Source organism: Coenobita brevimanus, chromosome 25 (assembly GCF_032717465.1).
Source record: "Coenobita brevimanus isolate Jiangsu-jjx chromosome 25, ASM3271746v2, whole genome shotgun sequence".
NCBI classification, from domain to species: Eukaryota; Metazoa; Arthropoda; class Malacostraca; order Decapoda; family Coenobitidae; genus Coenobita; species Coenobita brevimanus.
The window spans coordinates 8,888,970-8,914,900 of NC_136978.1; the positions used below are offsets into that span (position 1 = coordinate 8,888,970).

Below are 25,931 nucleotides of genomic sequence, written 5' to 3' on the forward strand. Positions count from 1 at the left end.
CAAAAATACCCGTACTTTGGGGATTGCGGTAGCTTGTCGACTTGCTGAAAATGTGTGTGTGTGTGTGTGTGTGTGTGTGTGTGTGTGTGTGTGTGTGTGTGTGTGTGTGTGTGTGTGTGTGAAAGAGAGAGAGAGAGAGAGAGAGAGAGTTACCATTCAACCCTTGCTCCACTTGGCCACTCTCCTCTCATTTCTTACTCGTCTTACCACGAGAGAGAAATAGAGAGAGGGTGGAGGGGGGAGGGGAGGCGCCAGGAAAGTTACCATTCAGCACTTGCTCCACTTGGCCACTCTCCTCACTTCTTCCCTGTCTTACTACGAGAGAGAGAGAGAGAGAGAGAGAGAGAGAGAGAGAGAGAGAGAGAGAGAGAGAGAGAGAGAGAGAATAAGAAAAATTTAGTAGTTATAATTTTAATAAACGAAGCAACAAGAAATGAGGGGGGAAGAGAAAAGGCAGAGACAAAGAGCTGTACAGAGAAAAACACAAGGAAAAGGAGATGGCGAAACAGAACAGAAAGAAAGGGTGCGACTGAAGACAAAAGCTGAGGCAGAGACACGGAAATAAATAGTACAGAAGGGACGCTGGGAATGACGAGAAGGGAAAGAGGAAAGGGGGGAAGAAGACAAATGGATTGAAAGAGAGATTGGACGAGAAAACGGAAGCTGTGAGGAAGTGGAATGAATATTAGAGATACAAACAGGAAGAAAAATTAAAGGCAAAAGCGAAATGAGAGAGAGAGAGGGGGGGGGGACAAGGGGAGGAGCGACAGAGGAAAAGCAGGGTCTGACCTATTTTCCTGAGGTCAAGCTTCTCCCGACCTCGTTTGTTGGTGGAGCCTGTGTGGTAGTTGCAGTTGCTATACTTCTTGGTTGTAGTTGTGGTCCGTAATAGTGGTAGCTGTATGGTAGATAGTAGTTGTGGTTGTTATAACTGGTGGTGATTGCGCTTTGTGTGGCTTTGGCAGTTGGTGATAACTGTGGTGCGTTTTGTCAGTGGTAGTTGTGGTTGGTGTGGTAGTTGTGGTAGATGGTAGTAGTGGCTGTTATAGCTGATGGTGGTAGTTGCGGCTTGTGTGGCTTTGGAGCTGCAGTTGGCAAGATAGTAATTGGTGACAAGTGTGGTCCGTAATAGTGGTAATTGGGGCCGGTGTGGCAGTTGTGGCTGATGCTAGTTGTTGCTGATGTGGCAACTGTCAGAGATGTGGGTGTGTGACTGGTATGGTATTTGTGCTAACTGTGGCAGAAGTGTTAGGTGTTAATGATATATGTGTTTGTATTGTAGTCCAATTGTGGTGAAAGAATTTCTAACTTGGCCCATATTTTGTTCTATTGGCTCCTTATTCCACGAAGATCATTGGCAGAAAAAGACGATACTACGGCGCTATCCTTGCCACAGCAAGTCTTCTTGACTCGCACTTTATTCTAATTGTAATTTCTTCTTACAGCACAACACTGAAGATCGAAATACGGCAATTCTAGGCCGTTATTCTCTATAAAATGTAAAGAATAGTATTGATTTTTGTGGTAGTTATGGATGGGCAGTTGTGGGGTGGTGGCTGCAGTAGTTAACGATAATGTGTTGGTGTGGTAAGCCAGTTGTGGTGACCATCTTTTTCTCGTGTGTGTGTGGTAGTAATAGATACCTGCAGTTGTGGATTGTGGCAGTTGTGGCTGCAAATATCTGTGGATGGTGTGGTAACTGTCGTTGCTAAATACCCAGTATGTAAAAGTCATGACTGTTGTGTATGTGAAAGATAACTGTGGCTGGTAACAGATTCTGGTTGGTGTGGTAATCTGGTTGTTAGTAGTTGTGCTTGGTTATAACTGTGGTAGTAGTAGCTGGTGAGGAACAGCAGTTGTTGCTGGCGACAACTGTGGTACCTGTGGTTGGGGTGGTAGTTGTGGATGGTGAGCTATGACAGTTGTGGTTAATCAGGTGGTTGTGGATGGTGAGCAGTGGCAGCTGTGGGTAATCAGGTAGTTGTGGTAGACGCGGCAGTAGTTACTGCAAAAATGAACAGCTGCTATATTTTGGTGCTTCTGTGTTTCTGTACAGGAAAGTAGGCCATGGCGGCTGTTACAAGCAACAGCCATTAACGCTCTCAGTACGACGTCCTATTTTAGTTTATCTCTGCAATTTTCACCTTTCCTTTCTTACGAAAACTCGTTCTGAAGGGGTCTGAAGCAATTTTCATTCACTAACTGTATTATAACTTATTCTTGATGTCTCCGGGCGATTTACATGAGACTAAGAAAGACCTCTTAAATGGAGAGGTCACAAACAACCTATAGTAAGATTTTTTTTTTTTTTAATGCAAGAAAGAAGGAACCAAAGGCCACGGGCCCGCAATACCGTTCCTTCCAAGAAAAAACAAAAACAATACAAAAGAGAGCCAAATTCAAGATCCGTTCATTTCGAGATGTCTGGACACACTGCGTTTGAAAGACTGGAGATTATAGGAAGTAGGAAATACAGACAGAGGGAGACAGTTCCAGAGTTGACCTGTTGCATAAATGAAGGACTGGAAGTAACGGTTAACTCTTGCAATAGAGAGCTGGACAGAAAAGGGATGAGAGTTTGTTGCTAAACGTGTGCTATGCGCCCGAAGTAGAGGTGAAGGGATGCAAGCAGACAGTTCAGAGGAGCAATGACCATGGAGGTAGCGATAGCAAAGAGATAAAGATGCAACAGTGCGGCGAAGAGACAGAGGTTGAAGGGAGCCAGTAAAAGAAGGAGAGTTGATGAAATGAAGGGCCTTTGACTCCACCCTATTGAGAAGAGCTGTATGTGGGGAGCCTCCCCACACATGAAAGTTGTATTCTAAACAGGGGCGAATAAAACCCGTGTATAAAGTCAACAACTGTGCAGGGTTAAAGAAGGTACGGAGTCGGCTTAGCACACCTAATCTCTTGGAAGCAGACTTACAAGAGATGCAATATGATCTTTCCAAGATAAGTCCCGAGTGAATGAAACCCCAAGCATGTTGGTAACGCTACGGCTGTTAATAACCATTTCAGTCTGAAAACGTTCTTTGTATTTCATTCTTTGCATCTCTACACGATTTTATTCAGTTTAGAACCCCCTGGTAGAGAAGGGACAATTGAAAGTTGAATCTAACCCCTCCAATTCAGTAAGCTTTGTCCTTCACTGAATGAAATCGTCAAGATAGCAATTACATATAAATGACGTCATCCGGGAGAAAAGGTTAAGTTGATGACCCTATACCTGCCTGATCTATTCATCTGCTGAATGTGCCGTCCGATGGCAGCCAAAGAGAAATAAAACATCCGTTGTATGGCATTATTAGCTCCATGAGTATGGCGATGTATTTATTTTATTCTTACTAGTTCCGCACGATTTTATTCCATTTATGACAGGCCTCTCGTACTGAATGGGTCTATGAGGACTGTACAATATGCAATTTCTCCAGTTCTAAAATCCTCCCCTAAGCTACATAACAGCGTCTGAGATACCAAAATAAACAGTACATTATCGTAGTGAAAAGTTTAGATCATTCAATCAGAAAACGTAAATTTATCACCCGCCTAGAGAGGCGATAATGTAATCGCATACATCTCTGTGTGTCTGTCTGTTGCCAAAGTATCTCCAAATCAAGAGGGCAAGTTGTATCCAAACCCTGTGGGCAGTATCCCGGGATATCTGGCCTGCTGGTTAACAATTTTTGGCGAATCTGCGATGATACGCCTCCCATTGTCAGAGGATTACTGATATAATTTTACTTGGACAGGAACGCACAGACACTGAAACAGGGCGGACGAAATCCTAAGACTCCCCCCCCCCCCATTCTGACGAACCTGCTTTAATATGCTTCCTACTGCCAGAAAATTAATGATCGTTTTTTTTCTTTTTTCTTTTTTTTTGACGGTGGGCGATATGCATTCGTGAAAAAATGTTTTGGCTTTTAATCACTGTATTCTATGTCGAACTGGATAGGTTAGGTACAGATAACATTTAAATACCTCGTCACTACATGACGTCTCCAAAGCTGCATAAAACTGTGTGATGGTTAGCAAAGAAAAAAAGGCAATAAAAGGCGTAACCGAGGTGAATTAGTTAACAATGCCAACACAATGACGCCAATTCTATTCTTGCTATCGTCACACGACTTTAACATCTCCATGAGCGACGTGAGGTTTCCCTATGACAGGAAAAATCATCTGCTGTTGGTCTGCGCAATATATGCAAATCCTCCTAGACGTCAGTTTTTAATGCCATGCAAAAAGGCTTATCTATTTTAATCCAGCTATTGGCAATCACTATTCAGCTTCCAGGAACCCTTCAAATTAATCTACCCAAAATTCAATTTACCCAACCAAACAACAGATTATCATTCATATTAATGCATAAGAAACTGATAAATGAATTATCTACCGTACTTGTATTGGTTATACCAAGACAGTATGTTGCTGGAAAGCTCATCTCAGTCTCTCCTTCACCCATTCCCTCCCTTTTCATCATAATTGTAAGCTCTCATTCGAGTGTCTCACATTCTGCCTTCACACACACACACACACACACACACACACACACACACACACACACACACACAAACCTGATATCTCCCTTTCACTTAATCCTGCACCCCACTCCCTTTCTCTGACGTCACAATACCCTCCCACTTTTCCTCCGCCAAACTCTTCCAAGTCATACTGCCTCCTCTTTTTTTCCAACATTTCTTTTTCCTCCTCTCTCTCTCTCTCTCTCTCTCTTACACACACACACACACACACACACACACACACACACACACACGCATAGTCTAAACACATTTTGTACAATCAGTATGACAGCTGTTGATTCGTATGTACTGTAATTACTGTAAATAAGTAAATAATCATACGGATAGCGGTCAACATCACGCGATATATGAGAGAGAGAGAGAGAGAGAGAGAGAGAGAGAGCTATTTCCATGTTGGCTAAAGAGAGCATTTTCACCCCCTGTGCCCAAGAACTCCCTCCTATACTGAATATAACAAGGTGACAGCCGGACAGAGGGGAGGATATTACAGAGGATGTGAAGGACAGAGAGAGAGAGAGAGAGAGAGAGAGAGAGAGAGAGAGATACTCGAGCCACGCCCCTCCATCCAAGGTCACGAGGTCATTCAAGGGCGGAGGAGGTGGAGGAAGAGGAGCAGGAGGACCTATAGGAACAAGGGCAAAATCAGACAGACAGACTGACAGACAGAAACAGATAAAGATACATATAGACAGATGGATACATAAATGCATAAACACCTTAGATACTGATAACAGAACAGACCTTCCAGAGAGAGAGAGAGAGAGAGAGAGAGAGAGAGAGAGAGAGAGAGAGAGAGGTATTTTTAGCCTGGTCCAAGAAAACTGGAAAGAACGAGTGAAGACTTCGACAGGCAACGGTAAGTGAATGGAGAGAGAGAGAGAGAGAGAGAGAGAGAGAGAGAGAGAGAGAGAATCAACCACAGCCTTCTCCCTCTTCATTCATTCATTCATTCACTGTCTGTCTGTCTGTCTGTCTGCCTGTCTGTCTGTCTGTCTCTCTCTCTCTCTCTCTCTCTCTCTCCCTCCCCCAAGCTGTCTGGCTTCCGAGGCACCATCGATCTGAGCGGGGAGAGAGAGAGAGAGAGAGAGAGAGAGGGAGAGAAAGAGAGAGAAGGGGAGAGAAGGAAGGAGAGGCAGGGTGGATGGGGAGGGGAGGGAAGATGGGAGATCGTGGAGGGGAAGCTAGAGGTGAGGGGCTGGGGGGGGGGGAAGTTAAAGACGGGGAAGTGTGGAAACAGTGAGAAGAAAGGCAGGGAATGTGGCTGGGAAGGTGGACCAGGGAGGAAAGAGGGGACGAGTGACGGCGGGGAGGGGAGGGGGACGAGGAGTAAGAGGGAGAGGCTGGGTGTGAGGGAGGGAGAGGAGAGGCGGGGAGTAGGAGGGAGGAGGCGGGGATTGAGGGAAGAATGGAGAGGGAGACAGGCTGTGAGGGGAGGGGGATAGGAAGGGAGGGAAGGAGAGAGGAAAGGGATGATAACACGGGAGAGAGGAGTGGAGGAGGGAGGCAGGTGGATGGGAGAGGAAGTGGGGAATAAGCTAGTAAGAGAGGAATGGAGAGGAGAGTGGAAAACGGAGGGAGGAAGGGAGGGAGGGGGAGAAAGGTGAGTCAGCGAAAGGGAGGACGGCAGGGTGTGAATGAGGGAGAGATAAGAGAGGTGGGAGGGTGAAGTCGGGTGTGAGGGTGGACAAAGTTAGAAGAAATGACACGGAGAGAGGGAGATTGGGGAGAAGAGAGGGGGGAGGCAGAAGGAAGGAAAAGAAGGAGGGGTAAGAAAAATGTGGAGATTCAACAGAGGAGAGACAGGAGGTACCGGCAGACAATGGGGAAAAGGTAGAAGAGAAATGGGTAGAGGTAAGAGGAACAGGGGAAGGATGGGTGGGAGAGAAAGCGGAGGGGTAGAAGAGCGAAGGACGTGGAGGAGAAGGGAAAGAGGGGGATAGGTAGGATGGCAAGGAGGGTGCGAGTGAGGAATATTAAGCAGCAGTAGCAGCAGGAAAGAGAGAGAGAGAGAGAGAGAGAGAGAGAGAGAATTAGCAAATGAGTCACAAAAATATAAGAGGGATGAGGTGAAGTGGTAGGGGATGGAAAGGGAACTGAAGGGAGAGGGGAGGAGAGAGGATCACGTGTAACATTTAAGCTAATGCAACCGTCAGGTATATCCAGTTAGCTTCTTCACTGTGATGTCTATATATATATATATATATATATATATATATATATATATATATATATATATATATATATATATACTTTTCTTTTATACGAGTCTAATGCTAACCCAGTAAAGGGATTAATTTCTAATTGCTCCACTTCGAAGTCAGAGCTGAATAAAAGATTTGGACATATAGTCAGGGTTGGAAAAATGGTGATTTTGAAAAAAAAATCGATTTATTTTATTTAAATCGGATTTTTATGATATAAATCGATTTTCTTCACTTTTACGAGGACATTTTCTTGTATTAATCCTTTGCCAATGTTAAGTGATATTTTGGTATCAATTTTGGGAGTTCTATCAAAAGGGTGCCATACTGGGACTTGTTTCGTCCCACTTGCTGCCGTGCATCCATTAGGCATGATTATATATCGAAAGTCAAATAAACAAACTTACAAAATAATAATGTGTATGGGAAGTGGGAGTAAGCAAATACGCCACAGGCCTTGGTATGGGGCAGGTTACTCATGCTGCTGTATCGGTCTGCGTCAGATTTTGAATATTTGCCTTGTAATGAAAGGCAGAGGTTCACTGGTGCCTGACTTGATAAAGGATCAGTACAAGAAGAGTACAGGACAAGCAGACGATGCATCTGTACAATGCACATCGATCACATTCTCTATCTTCATCTTTTAACTATTTATTTTTAAGAAATCCAATTTGAATTAAATCGTTTTTTTTTTTTCATATTTAAATCATTTGACTTAAATCCAAACAACCCTACAGGTAATATAAACTGGAAGTGTTATCGGACTGAAATTCAATCCCTTTAATCACGTCTTGATTTTCTTCTTTTAAACGATTTTCATTAACCTTTGGAGGGAGTTTCCTAGTTAAACTAGACAGGTTAGATATAGCCTTCATTACCCCTTCACAATGAAAGGTTTCTCCTAAGCTGGAAAAAAAAAAAAGTTCGGAGGTAGCAGGGCTTAGCCTAAACAAGTGTCACCGCATTGGCACCTTTATCCCTACAATTTCAGTGATTAGGTAAATATTTGCGTTATCTACAAACGATTTTTGATCAGCTTAGGGCAGCTTTGAATCTGTAGGTTATCATTACCCCTTCAAGACGGGCTTCCCTATACCTAATAAGTCGTCTGGTAATATCAAGAACACATTTAATAACAAAAATGTCTATGTAGTGAAGGGTCTAATGGGCACTTTATGGCGCAGAATGTGGGATGTGTTGTTGATTCCCTGAAGTCCATCTTTTATTCAGCCTTAGCCTTCCAACGAACACATTTATGCAACGATTTCTGGCTAAACCCACATGATATTGTTCAGTATAAGGGTGGAGTAACAATAAACCACTAAGAGACATCGGAGTCAAGGGGGTAAAACAATTTAACAAATGTGATGACACTGGTAAGTTTGCAAACGAACCAGAGAACCAGTTCAGTCTGGCTCATAAGCCCTGTGAGGGGTGATAGTGAGGGGGCGAAAGGGCGGGACGTCCGAGAGGGAGGTGCAAGAGGAAGAGGGAGAGTTGAGGGAGGGGCAAAAGAGTGGGAGAAGAGAACGTGCGCCGGGTGGTAGGTGACGCAAGACCATCACTTCTCGCTTCCTATTACTTACCCTCATGCTTCCAGACCACGCAAGTGAAAACTGACGCAAATATCATAAAATATCTGTAAATTTTTATCAGTATTAAGTTATCAAGGTAAACACGAAAATATCCACAAAGTAAAAACCGAAAAATGGATAAAATCAGCGGAGTCCTCCCACCCAGATTCAAGTACGTCGCTCTGGTGGAAACATTTGTAACTACCATTAGGCGCCAAAATAATGCCCAAGATAAGAAAGTTAAAAACCCGCCTTTTATAAAAAAGTGAAATAACACGGACTACTCTATGCCACAAACCATCAACTGACAGCTCTTAATGGAGCACAGAATAAAAGAATCATTTTACACAGACTTGTAGCATGTCCTGGCTCGAATTTCTGCTACCTTATTTGGCCTGTGGACAGTCGACGATGAGTATTCTGTTTTCTGTAGTTTTCCTGTATGATATAATAACAGAATTTACACAGGTATACGACTGTGCATCGCATCACTTAGAGTAACACATCTTAGTTTAGCTTTTGGCAGCTGGATTGTTGCCAGAAAGTTTGTATACACGAGGCTCAATTTTTCTCTGCAACTTCGCTCAATACTTAAGTTACGTAACTCAGACTATATAAAACCAACCAATAATACTATTTTCCTTTTGTTCATCTGCAATGTTTTTTTCTAGTCTCTTACAAACTTCTCTTCCCATGCTCTTCCAACTCAGCAGACATCTATATTCTCTCTGCCATTGTAAAGCAATTCTCCAAAAATCTAACAATGTTTCCAGATCAATTGTATGGATCCATTCCCAAACCATGATCCGTATTATTTATTTATTTAGTTTTCTGCTAATTCTTGCAAGATATATTTCTCTTAGTGGAGTGCTCCCTGCAGGATTAATGGAGGAAACATCTAAACCTTCCAGTTACATATTTCTTCAATTAAAATCTCTAAAATTGAATAAAATCGCCCGGAGACTGCAAGAATATAACATTTGTATAACTGACCGTTCCCGCTTCGTAGCCTAGAGTATGTCGATTCCAAATTCCCGCCGTCCCAACATACTGAACGGTGTATCATACTCAAGCAAGCTCAATATAGCATTCCTCCACTTTTACCACGAGCTACTACACGCATTTCCGCTGCCCTACATTCCTAGATAACAGTGCCTCGAATTTCCACCACTTACACTATACTGTATGTTCGTAGTCACGCACGCGTCCGCATATTGCATCATCCCAGTACATGCAAAACGTTCCTTAATTGCATACATGCCTCCCATACTACCAACGAGCACCATATCACAAACCTCCATAATATATTCGTCGTGTGTTACTGTCTCCATAGCCTAAGACATTTAAAAATAAATAAATAAAAAAATCTTGAGCAGCCGGTAGGGCGGGAATAGGTCGGCGCGGGGGAAGGCAAACTCCTCCAATATACCTATTTCGCTATAATGCGGCGTCAAGGGTATAATAATAAACGCTTACCTTGCACTGGGAAGCCATGTTTATATTGCATTTCTTTTGCAGGTCTCTCATGAAAGAAATGACTGGGAAGGCCTGCTGGGTACTGCCTGGCCGGCGCCGTACCGACCCTATATACTCCCCTCACCGCCGCCTGCCGTCGTCACACTGAGGCTCGTGAGTCCCGCCTGCCTGTAAACTCCTGCCGCTGCCGACAACACACGCGCACGCGTCGCCACCCGCACGCCGCCGCTCACTCAACAAATCCGCGTTACTTAGCACTCAGCGCCCGAGCCTCAATGTCTCGCTCACGAAGTCCGGGATACTCATCACCCATTTGACCTTCCCCTTCGTCTGTCTCAATGACGTCTACGCCCATGTAATGAGATGTCACTCGCGCCTCAAGACCAAATTAACCCCTTCACTGTCTTGACAGGCTACCATGGGACGATTTATACTGAAGTTGGGAGGTAACTCATGTAACAAAAAGGGTTAATGAAAATTATATTTTATACTTGCGATCAGAAATGCCTCTCTTTAGCTGAATAAAATCGTCAGGACAGCAAAAATACACATCATTGGACTGAAATGGTCAAAGTTCATATTTTTACTACCATAGACCTTCGTGGAACCTCATCCTTAGCGATTTATTTGGCATAATAGACTTTAAAACTCTGATGTCCATTATATATATATATATATATATATATATATAGAGAGAGAGAGAGAGAGAGAGAGAGAGAGAGAGAGAGAGAGAGAGAGAGAGAGAGAGAGAGAGAGAGGTGTATGGTATGTAGGAGGACTACTGGTCCTTAGGAGCAGGCTGTGAAGCCTATGCCCAGTCACTCACACACACATACACACACACACACATACACACACACACACACACACACACACATATATATATATATATATATATATATATATATATATATATATAAGTACCGACAATTTGCCTCAGTAACGTACTGTACAAGAAATATAATGGTAATATGCACTATAAATCGCTGAGCAAAAGGTGCTACAATGGCCCTGCTCCTCTTCCTTAAAAGCAAAAAGGAAAAAAATGTTAAAAAAGGAAAGATAAAAACAGTTGCGACAGGGATCAGATCGTAAGTTTGAGTCAGTCCCAGTCTCTCCTAATACTTCTCAGGCTCCTATACTTTCTCTTAGCTGAATAAAATTTTCTGACGTCAGTACGAACACTGGAGCTGTGTCAACCATGAATGAGTTAATGGTTACGGTTTTAACACTCAGGCCTCCATGACTAACAGCTTAATGAAATCGCCTATCGTTTGCTGGAAGCGAATACTAAAGTTCTTTCGACGATGAAAGTATTAAACTAAAATTCACCCGAGTAGCCTCCTGAACACCATAATATTGCTCTCTCTCTCTCTCTCTCTCTCTCTCTCTCTCTCTCTCTCTCTCTCTCAACTAATTTCTCACCCCCTCTTCAAGTAAATTAACCTATAATGAGTATTATCCCCTTCAGTACGACGACAGAATTATATTCATGTTAGGGTTGGATTTATTATTTTGCACATGAACATGATGCGAGTCCATTTTTACCCATTAACGACAATCTTGTATTTCAAAACTACAAAAAAGTGTTTAAAAGTTATATTTTGTAATCAGTAACCCCTTAAGCTCGAGGAAGTCTTTTTCATAATTTGCTGCTACCAGATTACTTTTATTCAAGTTAAATAAACCCCCGATTAGTGAAAGGGGTTAGTGAAGATTATCCTGCCATACTGTGCTATACTAAATCGCCTGACTAGCGAGATAAGGTCAAATTCTCTCTCTCTCTCTCTCTCTCTCTCTCTCTCTCTCACACACACACACACACACACACGCACGCACGCACGCACGCACGCACGCACACGCGCGCAAAAGGAAAATATGCATATCTTATCTTACAGCTATTTTATACTCTTAGTGTTGGTTCTGAATCAGCTAGTTTTACTACTGAAAGCCAAAGTTTTGTATCCCGGTGGTTAAAACTAATAAAGGTCAGCATCATTATCACCACCAACATCCGATCTCCATCATGCCTGCCAACTCTGAGTTTCACCTAAGAGGTGAGTGAGGTTGAATCATCATTAGCTGCAGCATCACTATAAACATTCCAATACTGATCCGCATGTAAAATATAAACTAAGGTAGAATCTACAAAAAAGTAAAGAAAAGGCAAACAAATAGAACTCAAGTAGCTTGCAAAGCGAAGTGGGCAGCGCAATCATTCACACACTGTTCAAGCCTGCGAAAATCTTGGCTGCTCCTCACAAGCAAAACCATCATATGCATTTTTTTTTTCCCACGCATTCACTCACATACACCTGTGCGATCGTCATCCCTTCCAAGTTAAAAACAGGTGCCAGATTCTTGCAATGTGATTATATACTAAATTTATCCATTTCGATCCAATGTTCGTTCCTTAGCTTCCTAAAGTTTATACCAATCCTCTTCTCACTTGCAGACTCGCTTACATAAACCCTATTCATCTTCCCGTCTATGTCAATTCTTTTCATATGGCCGCCCTGTTAATGCATTCTGTTTTCCACCATGTTGTCAGGAAGCACTATCTCCGCTAATTTCTTCAGGGAAAGGACATGCAGAATATGTTGCTCTTGCTGGTGCCAAGCGATTTTATTGCACCCGAGCTTAAAACGAGCCTTTAGTCCACGTGGATCCCTCGGCTCAAAGTCTGCTACCAGTATCTCACCATTAAACCTTTACATTCCAAGGAAGCATTGTCAGATTTATTCTTGTTACTTTCAGTCGACTGTACTTAGGAAAAACCTTTCGAACTGCAGGAGTTACATAAAACTCTCATTATCCCTTTCGCAACCACAGGGATCGCCTACTGAGAATAAAATCGTCTTGTAGCAAGAAAAACTAAGAAGGAATTCTCTCAGAGCACGTCTACTGTGTAATTTTGCTGCCTCCAAACGCTTTTACCTCCTTCGCTTCGACGATTTATTTTGCACTTTACTGGAGCTCCATCCAAACGACTTTTCTTTTTTCGCTTCTGTGACGTATCATATTTTGTATTCTTAGTATCGACAGATGACTTTATTTACCTCAGGAGAGATTTTTTTTGAACTGGAGGGATTAGACAGCCAAAATGAACCCTTCCATAACAAAAGGTCTTACCAGAGCTCAGTAAATCAGCCTGGAGGTAGTCAGAATGAAGTGAAACGTACAATTCATTCCTACTTCCCCTTGACGAATTATGTTCAACTTTGGCGGGACCTTGTGTGATGATGGGGTTAATGAAGTCTGCCGCTAACCCCTCCAGTTTGACAAATCTACCCTAAAGTGAGTAAAACTGTCTGGAGGAAGCGAGAATGAAATAAAGAACTTGTTATCGGAACCGAAGGCCATGCAGTAAGATGAAGTCATTTTGTTTATTCTTAACACCTAAAGATGATTTTATTTAGACTGAGGTTCAAACAATCTTTTACTCCATGTGGATCTCTGAAACATTCTCTCTCTCTCTCTCTCTCTCTCTCTCTCTCTCTCTCTCTCTCTCTCTCTCTCTCTCTCTCTCTCTCTCTCAGCAAAGAATCCTTTAGTCCATCTGGATTCCTCAAACTCTTGGTCTGCCACGAATATCTCACCATTAAACCTCGGGTACACGCACATTCTCTCTCTCTCTCTCTCTCTCTCTCTTCCATGAATGTTGATTGGTAACAAGAGATTAAAAGCAGAATATGAAGCTAATCACAAAGAAGTGCTATGAAAAGGACGAAGAGCCACTGTATTGTCACAGATTAACACTAGAGTACGATGCTAGCCACAAAGAAGTACTATGAAATGAATATATAGCCACTGTATTGTCTTTGTCACTAAGCTCCGTGAAATAAGATGCAAAAAGGCGAAAATCTGGATCAGGTTAAGGTGAAGGAACTATAATTGCGAAGGTCCATATTAGTCATGCTGTTTACTTGATGGAAAATGCTTAAATGCAGGGAGTAATTTATTTAGTTTATTTTTATTTATTTTTTATTTTTTTTGGCCTATCGACCACTGGGGCCGGAGCCCCTGGTCATTAAGGCAAAAATATATATATGTATATACACTGATACATACTGTATATACATATATATACGAACATATATACATACATACATACATACATACACACACCCATGCATATGAACATACACACTTTCATGCACACGGACATATATATATATATAATAATTTTTTTTTTTTGTATTTTTATTTTTATTATTATTTTTTTTAATTCTTTATATTTTTAACCTTATATTACTTATAAAAAAAAAATGCCTAATCTAAAGACCCTAAAACTAATCACCTGACAGACAAATCGCTAACCTATACTAAATCCTAAGAGACAAATAACTAGACCTACACTAATGGTAAAAAAGCCTCGACCAAGAGAACACCATCGACTGCAGATATGTAATGCCTTTCTACATTACATACCTGCACTCATCACCTGGTGACTGTCAGTCGAAGAACAACCTAATATAGGGGACATCAATATATGAAAGGAAACCAGACAAGTCAGGAACATTTCCATATACGTCAGTTGTCGGCCCTAATTAGAATAACTTAAGCAAGATGGTATAATGTATTTAAATAATTTGTACAAAAAGTGAAGAACCTCGCCCAGCATAATTTAAGATCTAAAAAGTGTAATTATGGGTAGTTACTGAGATATACAAAGTAGTCCGTAAACAGCGCTCTACTAGAAACTAAACTGGCGGTTACTTACGTGTTGTGGGGACGGCTTAGTATGCTGGAGTGACCGTGGTGTGGCAGTGGGAGTAGGAAATTAATATATGATACTGGTGTGACCGTGAGTGTGACAGTGGGAGTAGGAAATTAATATAGCCTATGATACTGGTGTGACCATGAGTGTGGCGGTGAGAGTAGGAATTTAATATATGATACTGGTGTGACCGTGGTGTGGCAGTGGGAGTAGGAAATTAATCAATGATACTGAATGTGGCCGTGAGTGTGGCAGTGGGAGCAGGAATTTAATATATGATGCAGGACAGACACTAATAACGCAAAAATATCCACCAAACACACGAAAAATTACCCGGCGGAGTGGAAGACGAGCGTTATTTATGAGGTATGTTATCACGTCGAAGGAAATGCTAATATAACATAAATTTTGACCTAAAAAAAGATTAATAAATTTTTTCGCATGCATAAGAGCGACAGTCACTACAAGTTATTTTTATTTGGTTCTCCTTCACTGATATTAGCTGTTGTTGCCGGTCTCTCTCTCTCTCTCTCTCTCTCTCTCTCTCTCTCTCTAATCATGTCATTTTCGTTGCACCCTTTCTCACACTGTATGCCTGTCAGAGAGAGAGAGAGAGAGAGAGTATCATGGGGGAACTAAAGCGTAAACTTCTATTATTACCCAAAACTTCCCCTTGCCAGCCTGCCTCACCCTGCCTGCCTCACCTTGCCCGCCTCACTCTGCCTCCCTCATTCTGCCTGCCTGTCTCACTCTACCTGCCTTACCTTGCCTCTGCCTCACCCTCCTTCAAGCTCCTCCTGGTTCACTCTGCCTCGGACTTCCCCATTCACCCTGCCTCACTCTCTCTCCTACACGCCCCGCTCTATCTTTCTCTGCTTCACCCTACCTCACAGTACCCCTGCCTCACTCTGCCTAACCCTATATTACAGTCCATCACCCTGCCTCTCTTTCCACCTCACCCTGTCTCACCCTATCTCATCCTTCCTCACTGTACCTCACGCTTCTTTACATCACTCTTCCTCACTCGCTCAGCCTCATACACCCTGATCCTGCCTCACAATCCCTATGTCTCACACTGTTTATCCTACCTCACCCCTTGCATCCGTCTTCATCCTGCATAAATTCTCTCTCTCTCTCTCTCTCTCTCTCAACCTATTATCCGTGTGTCGTGTTGTACTGTATATTGACACATCACTTACCCCAACTATCACCACAAACACCACCATCAAACTTACTACCACACAGCTACCACCACAACCACCACAGCAACCACCACACCTACTCCCCCCTCCACTGTCACCATCACACCTACTATCACCACAACCACCACACCTACTTCCACCACAGCCACAACTACCACAAACGCCACTCCTACCACTACAACTACCACCATATCCACCATAACTACCACAATCACAACAGCCAAACCAACAACCAGAACTACCACAACTACAACCACACCTACCACAACCACCGATACTACCACAATTCCCAGCACACCTACTAGCACCACAGCTACCTCAAACACCATATCCGCCACCACACAAAAACCTACCACAACTACCACCGTCCTAGCATTGTTTACTCTGGTAGTGAAGATGGTTTCTTTGTCCTGTGTGATGCTTATGTAACTCACCAAGCTTTCCCCACGCCATTACCACAACTACCACTACCACTACAACAACCACCTCTACTACCACCATTACCACGACTACTATGACTACCACTACTACCACAACTGCCTCTACAACCACAGCAGCCACAACTGTCTCTACTACCATCACAACTACCACCACTACCACAAATGTTACCATAACCTGCGCAACTACTACCACTACTACAACTACAACGACACTATCATAACTGCCATCACTACTACAACTACCACCACTACCAAAATTGCCTCTACAACCACCACTACAACTACCACCACACTACCACAATCGCCTCTACTACCACCACCACACAACCACAATCGCCTCTATCACCACCACATCTACCAATACTGCCACTACAATCACCACTATAACTACCACTACTACCACAATTGCCTCTACTACCACCACTACCACAATTACCCCCACACCTCCCTATACTACGATCAAAACACCCACCTGCACCACCACCACATCTACCACCACACCTCATCTACTACCTACCCCGCAACTCCATCTACTGTTGCAATTAGGATTTTGTCACTCTGAGTTGCTAATTGTACCGGTAGAGGTAATTATGTTAATTATACTGATATCACTGCAATTACCCAACCTCATCTGTTATATGGGAATTAGGATGAGGAATATGATCGGATATTACTGTATTATTATTATTTTTATTACTATTATTATTATTATTATTATTATCACTACTCTCTTCTTCCTTCTTTCCCTTCCTTCTACTCTCCCTTCCTTTACCTCTCCCTTCTTTCTCGTCTCATTTCTCACTACTACTACTACTACTACTACTACTACTACTACCACCACCACCACCACTACTACTACTTCTACTACAACTCACAAAGTCAAACACATCATCCTACAAGAGCAGTTAATTTACAAAACTCATTTGCCACTGTCACCTCAAAGTCCACATCTGACAAAACAGCCATAACCCCACAACAAACACCAGCTGCACAAACATACAAACAAACAAACAAACGAAGAAGCCAGGGAAGTCGGATAAGGTCAAGGAACTGAGGACGTGGCTAGAGGGGGGAAAGGGGAGGGAATGGAGGGGTAATGGAGAGGGAAAGGAGGAAAGAGGGGGAATGGAGAGGGAAAAGGAGGAGGAAGGAAGGGGAATGGAGAGGGATGGAGGAAATGGAAGGGGGGGGGAAGTAGGGAAAGGAAGGGTAATGGAGAGAGAAAGGGAGGAGGGAGGGACAGGGAATGGAGAGGGAAGGAGGAAAGGGAAGACAAAGGGGCGGGGAATGGAGAGGGGAGGAGGAAGCGGGGGGAATAGTAGGGAAAGGAAGGGTAATGGAGAAAGAAAAGAGGAGAAGGTTGGCAAGTGGAGAGAGAAAGGAGGAAAGGAAGGGGGATGGAGAGGGAAGCGAGGAAAGGAAGGGTTAATGAAGTGAGAAAGGAGAAAAGGGAGAGGAGTACAAAGGAGTACGAAGGAATGCAAAGCAGCAACAGACCTTTTGGTCATTTCGTGGCTGGTTGGTATAGGGAAGGTTATAACTAACATAACTAATCTATCTGCTAAGGACAAGGATAGAAAAGCAGAAGGGAATGGGGAGGTAAGGGAAGAAAATGAGAAAGAGGGGAAATGAAGAACGAAGGATGGAAAGAGAGGAAGCAACAAGGGGAAAAGGGGAGGGAATGAGGACGGAAGGGAATAAATTGTGGAGGAATAGAAGAGAGAGGAAGGAGAATGGAGAGGGAAGAGAAGAAAAGGACGAGCATTGGAGAGGGAAAGGAGGGGGAATGGAAAGGAATGGGAGGGAAGTAAGGGGGAATGGAGAGGGAAAAGAGGAAAAGGAAGGGGAAAAGAAGCGACAGGGAGGGGGAACTGAGAAAGAACTGAGGGAAGGGGGAAGTGGGGGAAAGGAAGGGAAGAGAAGGGGAGATGATAAGAAATAGGAGAAGTGGGAGGGAAGAGGTGTAAGAAAGGAGAAGACAGAGGAGGAGAATGGGTTCTGGGAGGGGAGGGAAGGAAGAGGAAGAGGGGGGAGGGAAGAGCAAGTTGGAAGAAGGAGATATAGGATAAGATGAGGAAGTAGAGGAGGAAAGGAGGTTAAAGAGGGAAGTTGAGGGAATGGAAGAAGGAAGGAAAACGGAAAAGGGGAGAGAAGAGAAGGAAGGAAGGGGTGGGAGAAGAGAAAATGGAAGGAGAAGGGAAAGAAGGAAGACGGGAGAGGAAAAGCGGGAAGATTAAGATGGGAGAAAAGGAAGAACGTGGAGGAAAGAGAAAGGAGAGGAAAAAGAAGGGAGAGGTAAAGGAAGGAAGAGTAGGAAGAGGGGAAAGAAGGAAGAAGAGAGAGAAAGAATAAGGGAGCAAAGGAAGAAGGGAAAGGAAAAAGTAGAGAATGAAGAAGGTAGAAAAGGAAAAAGGGAGAGAAGGAAGAGGGAAGAGAGGGAAGGAGGAAAAGGAAAATGGGAGAGATGGAATAAGAGGGAAGAGGAGGAAGAAGAAGGCTCAGATTTAAAGCCCGTCGACTGCACGGGGGCCATTAAGGCAATCAAATTTTTTCTGAGGCTCAATCTTCCACTAGAATACGATATGCAACCATCAAATTTATATCCAGGTCCCCAATCAGACTGGTGGGTGAAAGGGATAAGGGGGCCAGGAGGAAGAGAAGGAAGGGGAGGAGGATAGGAGATACGTAGAAGAGGATGCGAAGAAGGAGAGAGAGAGAGAGAGAGAGAGAGAGAGAGAGGAAGAAAGAATGAACCAAGGGGAAGGGGGATACACCAGGAGAAGGAGGAGGAAGAAAGTATATAGGACACAGGAAGAGGAAGAAGGGGAGGGGAGGAGGAGGAAAGGAAGTGGAGGGAGGGAGGGAGGGAGGGGAAGATGGATGAGAGAGATGGCAACAGGGGTAAGGGGTAAACAAGGAACCAGGAAGAGGAAGAAAAAGGAGGGAAGAATGGAGAAACTGAGGGAGGAGACAGACAGACAGACAGACAGACAGACAGACAGACAGGAGGGGGAGATAAAGCAATATATGTGTTAGGGTAGGGGAAGGTATGGGGTTAGGTGGGGAGCGGGATGAGTAAGAAGGAGGGAGGTTTGTTAGATATACTCTTTTTACTCTAACTTGGCCTAAAATCGCCATCTCTCCATCTACAAACTGTGCTATGGGCAGGATTTAGAGCCGGGGTATTGTCTTATTCTACCATCAAGTTGAGTGAAATAAACTGCAAAAGAACGAAAATCTGGGCCAAGCTGATGTGACAAGAGTTAAAAAAAATATATACACTTATCAAATGCACAGTCATTACAACAGATAACCACTACCAGGATAAGGCTGAGACGGGGAAGTTCACTGACCTCCACCACCAATCCCACAGCGGGGAGGGTGAGGGAGAGAGGGGTAGAGTGGACACAGGGTGATTAAGAGAGGGGTAGGGTGAGGGTGAGGGAACATAAGAACATAAGAACATAAGAAGAGAGGATAACTGCAGTAGGCCGGTTGGCCCATGCTAGGCAGCTCCTAGAAGAGTAACTGAACTACTAGAATGAGATAAGGATAGCAAAGAAGAAGGCTCTCCCCCGCCCTCCAAACCCTCCAGCCGAAGCCGGCAGGAAAAAGTCAGAAAGAACACCACGCCGTATAGAAAAACTGGCGTGGACATTTTACAGGAAAGTGTGAAAGGAGAATAGAGACTATCATAGTGTAACCTGAAAAGAAAATTTATTTTTTAATTAGTATTGGTTATAATATTTTCTTTATTCTATATCCACCCCTTATTTGTCATATGCTTATCTAGCCTATGCTTGAAACTCTCAATGGAAGAGGCAGCAACTACTTTACTAGGCAGCTTATTCCATTCGTCTACTACTCTATTACCAAACCAATTTCTACCGATTTCCTTTCTGAAACGGAATTTTTCTAGTTTGAAACCATTATTTCTAGTTCTATCCTGTATGCTCACTTTAAGTACCTTGCTAATATCTCCCTTATTTATACCATTCATCCACTTAAAAACCTCAATTAACTCTCCCCTTACTCTACGCCTCTCTAGCGAATGCAGACTTAGTCTTTTCAGTCTGTCTTCATATGACAGGTTCCGGACGTCATGTATCATTTTAGTCATTCTTCTCTGTACATTTTCTAACGAATTAATATCCATTCTATAGTAAGGACACCAAAATTGTACTGCGTAGTCTAAATGTGGCCTTACTAATGCTAGATAAAGTTTCAGTATTACTTTAGATGATCTATTGCTCACGCTTCTCGAAATAAATCCTAGGACCCTATTTGCTTTATTTCTCGCATTAATGCACTGTTGCCTAGGTTTAAGGTCGTTACTAATCATAACTCCTAGATCTCTCTCGCATTCCGATTTGCTAATTTCTTTGTTATCTAAGCTGTATTTAGTATCTCCAATGGTCTTGCCTACGTTAAGTACTTTACATTTTTCAACGTTAAATTCCATTTGCCAAGTTTTAGACCATTTGGACAATGTATCGAGGTCTTTTTGTAAGTAATGGCAATCGTCAGTCGAGTTAATGATACGCCCTATTTTTGTATCGTCGGCAAATTTGCTGATTCTGCTATTGACTCCTAAGTCTAGATCATTTATATATATGATAAATAATAAGGGACCGAGTACTGAACCCTGTGGTACACCGCTAGTTACTAATCCCCAGTCCGACTTATTTCCATTTATTAATACTCTCTGCTTTCGTCCTTTCAGCCAGGATTCTATCCATTTTAAGATATCGCCGTCTATACCGTGTGCTCGAACCTTTCTAACTAACCTTTCGTGTGGGACTCTATCAAAAGCTTTACTAAAGTCCAGATAAATAACATCGTAAGCTTTATCGCTATCTACTGCCTCATAGACCTCCGAGTAGAATGACAACAAATTTGTGAGGCAGGATCGTCCTTGCCTGAATCCGTGCTGACTTTCGTTTATAAGATTAAATCTTTCTAAGTGTTCTCTAATCTTATTTGCCAAAATTGACTCTAACATTTTTCCTACTATTGACGTTAGACTTATCGGACGATAATTCGACGCAGCTGATTTATCACCCTTTTTAAAGATGGGCACTACGTTTGCGGTTTTCCACGCCTCTGGAACTTCTCCTGAACTTAAAGAGTCATTAAATAACGTTAAAAGTGGCTGACATAATTCTTCTTTGGTTTCTTTTATAATTTTTGCATATATATCGTCCGGACCTGGCGATTTTTGAGGTTTTAACTTGTTAATTTCTTTCAATACGTCCTCCTTACTAATGGTTATTTTACTAAGAATATTTTCCGTATTCTCATGGTAAATATTTGCTGCTTGAGGGACCAGGCTTAGATTTTCCTTGGTGAATACTGATATGAAATAATTATTTAGGATGGTGGATGTGTCAGTATGAGTAAGGGTGAGGGGGGTAAGGTGAAGGTGATGGTAGAAGAGGGTAAAATAGAGGGAAACAGTGTGATAACAAGTAGGACAGGGTGAGGGAGAGGGTAGGGGAGGATGGGGCAGTGTGAGTAAGAGGTGAAGGGGTAGGGTGAAGGTGATGAAAAGGAAGGATAGAATGGGGTAACGTGGAAAAAGAATGATAAAGAGTGTAGCAGGATGAGTGTGAAGGCAGAGGATGATGAGGCAGTGTGAGTAGGGGTGAAGGTGTAGGGTGACTGTGATGGTGGGGGAGGGTACAGGGGTAGTATGGGTAAATGGTGATCAAGAGGGATAGGGTGAGGGTTAGGGTATAGGGGAGGATAGACCAAGGTGAGTAAGTGTGAGGAGGCAGGGTGAAGGTGGGAGAAGGTAAGTGAGTATAGTGGACAGAGTGACTAAGAGTGGGTGGGGTGGGACAGTGGTAGTGGGGGAGGGTAAAGTGGTAGGATGAAAAAATGGAGATTAGGGGTGGATGAGGGCGAGGGTGGAGGTGGGGATGGGGGTGGGTGGAGGGATAAGAGAGGACAGAGTGATTGCAGGAGAGGGCAGAGGGATGGGCGGAAGGTAGAGTAAGGAGGGTGGGGGAAACGCAGAGTGAGGGTGGGGGAAACGCAGTGTGAGGGTGGAGACAGAGTGGGGGGGAGAGAGAGTAAAGATGGGGTAGTGAGAAGATGGGATGAGGGAGAGGGAAGGTGTAACATGGGGTGAGTGAAGTGTTACAAATACCCTTACATAAGCACACTGACACAACTTCACCTTACAGATAGATGTATTACCATAACAAGCCCATAATAAATAAAATACTAAGGCGGACGTAATATATAACTGTCTGGTGATAGGCCCAGCAGGAAGAAAGTAGACTGTTGATATTAAGGTTAGAATAGTTTGGTGATAAAAGGAATAAAACAGCTTGGTGATAAAAGGAATAAAAGTCTCTCTCTCTCTCTCTCTCTCTCTCTGGCCTCGGGAGCTTTGCCAGTGGTGAGTAAAATCGTCAGTCGTTCCCCGAGATTAACAGTTACTGAAGGCATATTTCTTGGAGTTGCCCGGCCAGGTCAGTCAGTCCCTCCCTAAGATTTTCGGTCGCACGGTGCTTCACCCGAGAAAATTTTCATATGAAGTCTCACTACTGAAGCTATATATTTTCCCGCATCTATCTATCAAATATTTCTGAATGAGCTATTATTATTATTATTATTATTATTATTATTATTATTACCATCATCATCATCATTATTACTATTATCATTATTATTATTATCATTATTATTATTATTATTATCATCCCCATCAACATCATCAAAACCTGGTAGAACATTCCCAGCCTACAATGTCACCTTGCCTGCCTGCTCTCCCTCACTGAATTATAGGGAGTGACGTCACCAGAGAGAGAGAGAGAGAGAGAGAGAGAGAGAGAGAGAGAGAGGGATTACTCGTTTGAAATATCTTACAAAATCTTATCTACGTAAATCCATCTTCTATTCCAGAGGGAAATATGCACAAAGAAAGCCATATTTAGTGCATTTGCCCCCTAATAAATAAATACGGTAAATAAATAAATAAATAAATAAATAAATAAAAATAAGATCACACCAAAACCCGACGCGGCAGTTTTTTCTTCATGCTATTTACAGACGATTTTCTTCAGGAGGGATTTTTCAAGCTGGGGGGTTTAGATACAGCCTTCATTAACCCCGTCACTACAACAGGGCTCTCCGAAGCTGAATAAAATCGTCTGTGTAGTGCATTTACTTTAACCTGGAAAAAAACAAACAACCCCTTTAAGCTTCGTTGAGAGCCAAGTGGAGTCAGACTGGATAATATATTTTCTAGCACTTCTTCGGGACCAGCACCATCTTCTAGGGTTAATCTGTCACAGCAAAATAGTCAAGATGGACAGGATAATTCTTAAGCTTAAAGAGAACATAGTATAGTAACCAAGGAGATTAATTACTACCTCATAACTTAGGCTCATCGACTTGTACTTAACTACGATTTATGAATTAAGATGTGAGGGTAGCCCAGCCCCATCAGATGAAAGCAACACACACACACACACACACACACACACACACACACACACACACACACACACACACACACACACACACACACACACACACACACACACACACCACACACACACACACACATTCTTCGTCGTCCACACCTACTCCCACCCATACAGTAACTCATATTTTGCACTCTTTTCACCGGTAGTTGAGAGGGACGTGGTGGGACATGACTGGGTGATTCCGCTACTACTACTACTACTACTACTACTATTACTATAATACTACTTCTTTCACCACCCTATTCAAATTCATTCTGGGGGTACCAATTATTGCACACAAAGTCGTCCTCAGGCTGAATAATATAAACTACCAAAACCTTCCCCTTGGCCTTCCACTCCTCCCACTCGCATTTTCACTTAAATATATAACTCAACCAACCCAGCCACATCCATTCTCTCTCCGCGATCATGTCAGCCTGGCGCCTTCTCTTCTACCCTTTGATCTGCATACTTCCTTTCTCTGCATTTTTAATTATTCTATGTAGGTGAGATATCGCCTTCAATAACTCATTCACTACAAGGGGGATGAAGCCTAGTAACAGCAAGAATGAAAATAAGGCGTCCCCGAAATGAAGGGGTTAGCATAATCAAACATAACTTCTCGGCCGTCTACACCTCCCCAATCCTTAGACTCACACACATCTCATTCCATTATCTGTTCTTATCTATCCCGGCGGTAGCAAAAATATTAACAAGGCAAGCTCTGGGTGAAGGAGTCAGCATTATCAAACATACTTCCTTAGTCGTCTACAGCTTCCCCCCCCCCCCCAGTCTCACACTCACATAATGATTTTTTCGCCATCTGTTCATATTCATTTTCTCTTTACGACCATCCCACCTACGCACACTCTAATTCACCATCATCATTAAGTGTCACATCATCAACTTTCTCATGGGACAACTCTGATATTCCATTGCGGCTTTAATCAGAACATTTTATTTACCATGAACGAGTCATTAACGAGACCATTAACATTCTCTTGGTCGGGCCAACTCTAGTATTTTACTCAAGCTAAGGTTTAGATGATTTTATTCAGCTGAGATTTAGGCACAGGAGAGTGTGAAAGTTAAATAAGCTCTCTATTTCTTATCCTATCCATTCTGGAGAACGTATTCCAATTGCCCACACTCTTGATTTCTTAACCTCTTACAACACTCTCACGCACGTGTACTCATTCACGGCTGAATAAAATCGTCTGGCGTTAGCTGGAATAGAATACTAGAGTTGTCCCGACTATGAAAGGGTTAATGGCCACAGTATCAACGCACTCAGGCTCCTATGACTCACTCTTAGATGAATATAATAATCTGGCATTAACAGACGACTAGAGTCCTCCCGTCCATGAGAGTTAACGCATCTCGACTATAATCTTACCATCCTTTCTAAGCAGCACACTTATATACGTTACTGCATAGGGTGGTGCGTATATTACACCCTCCCGTCTTCTGCGCTCCGGAGACGGTTGCTTCACAAAATTACTATTCAGCCACGCAGTCAATGGACGTAAAGAGGCAGACACTGTCAACGTAAAGAGGCAGACACTGTCAAATATGAAAAAGTATTTCGTGAAGTTGAAATTAATACACGATACACACAGGTAACGCTGACTGGGCCGTTCCCACAACACACAAGAACTGGGTGATGTAAAATATGGACCACCTTACATATTCCTTAGCAGTTCCACTTCTGCTACTCTCTCTCTCTCTCTTGTTATTTTTTTTTTTTTTTTTTGCTCCTAATAACTTTCAGTCCGAAGACATTTTAAAATCTTCTTGGTACTGTCAGACGATTTTAGTGGGAGAACTGCACCTGATACCTTGGCTTGAAATCGTAGCTAAACCAAACGATTTTACTCGCCACTGAGGAACCTGCCAAAGTCTTCAGTAACCCTTTCAGGACGTGAGAACTCTAAACCCAGTCACTGATTTATTTATTTATTTTTTTCTTTGCATTTTTTCTCCTTGGTGCTACCGGAAGAATTAATTAAGCGTAGGACAAATCCCTGGTAATAATGGGGTTAATACTGTATCTTTTTTTCTTTTTTTTTTAATGTGACCGACTCTGGGCATAGGCTTCACAGCCTGCTTTCAAGGCCCAGTAGTCCTCCTACGTACGCACACCTCTACATGTCACCACTTCGGCGCTAACACCCACCGTCCATACTGAATACGTGCTAGGGCCGTCTCATACAGGACAGGTGTATTGGTATTAGCGGGGGTATTTTTACGACATGTCGGCGGGTCTTCTGGTAGATCAGTAAAGTCTGATTTTAAGAAA

At 42.9% G+C, this 25,931-nt stretch overlaps 1 protein-coding gene across 1 annotated transcript in view; it reads right to left on the bottom strand.

Annotated features, from left to right (window-relative positions):
• The window catches only part of sbm (L-type amino acid transporter sobremesa), a 79,265-nt gene extending 69,349 nt beyond the window's left edge, over window positions 1-9,916 (bottom strand). The window contains exon 1 of the mRNA XM_080267916.1: window positions 9,793-9,916. Within this exon, the coding sequence (XP_080124042.1) occupies window positions 9,793-9,823 (31 nt within the window). The 5' untranslated portion in view covers window positions 9,824-9,916. The remainder of the gene's footprint in view (window positions 1-9,792) is intronic.
• Between the last annotated feature and the right edge of the window lie 16,015 nt (window positions 9,917-25,931).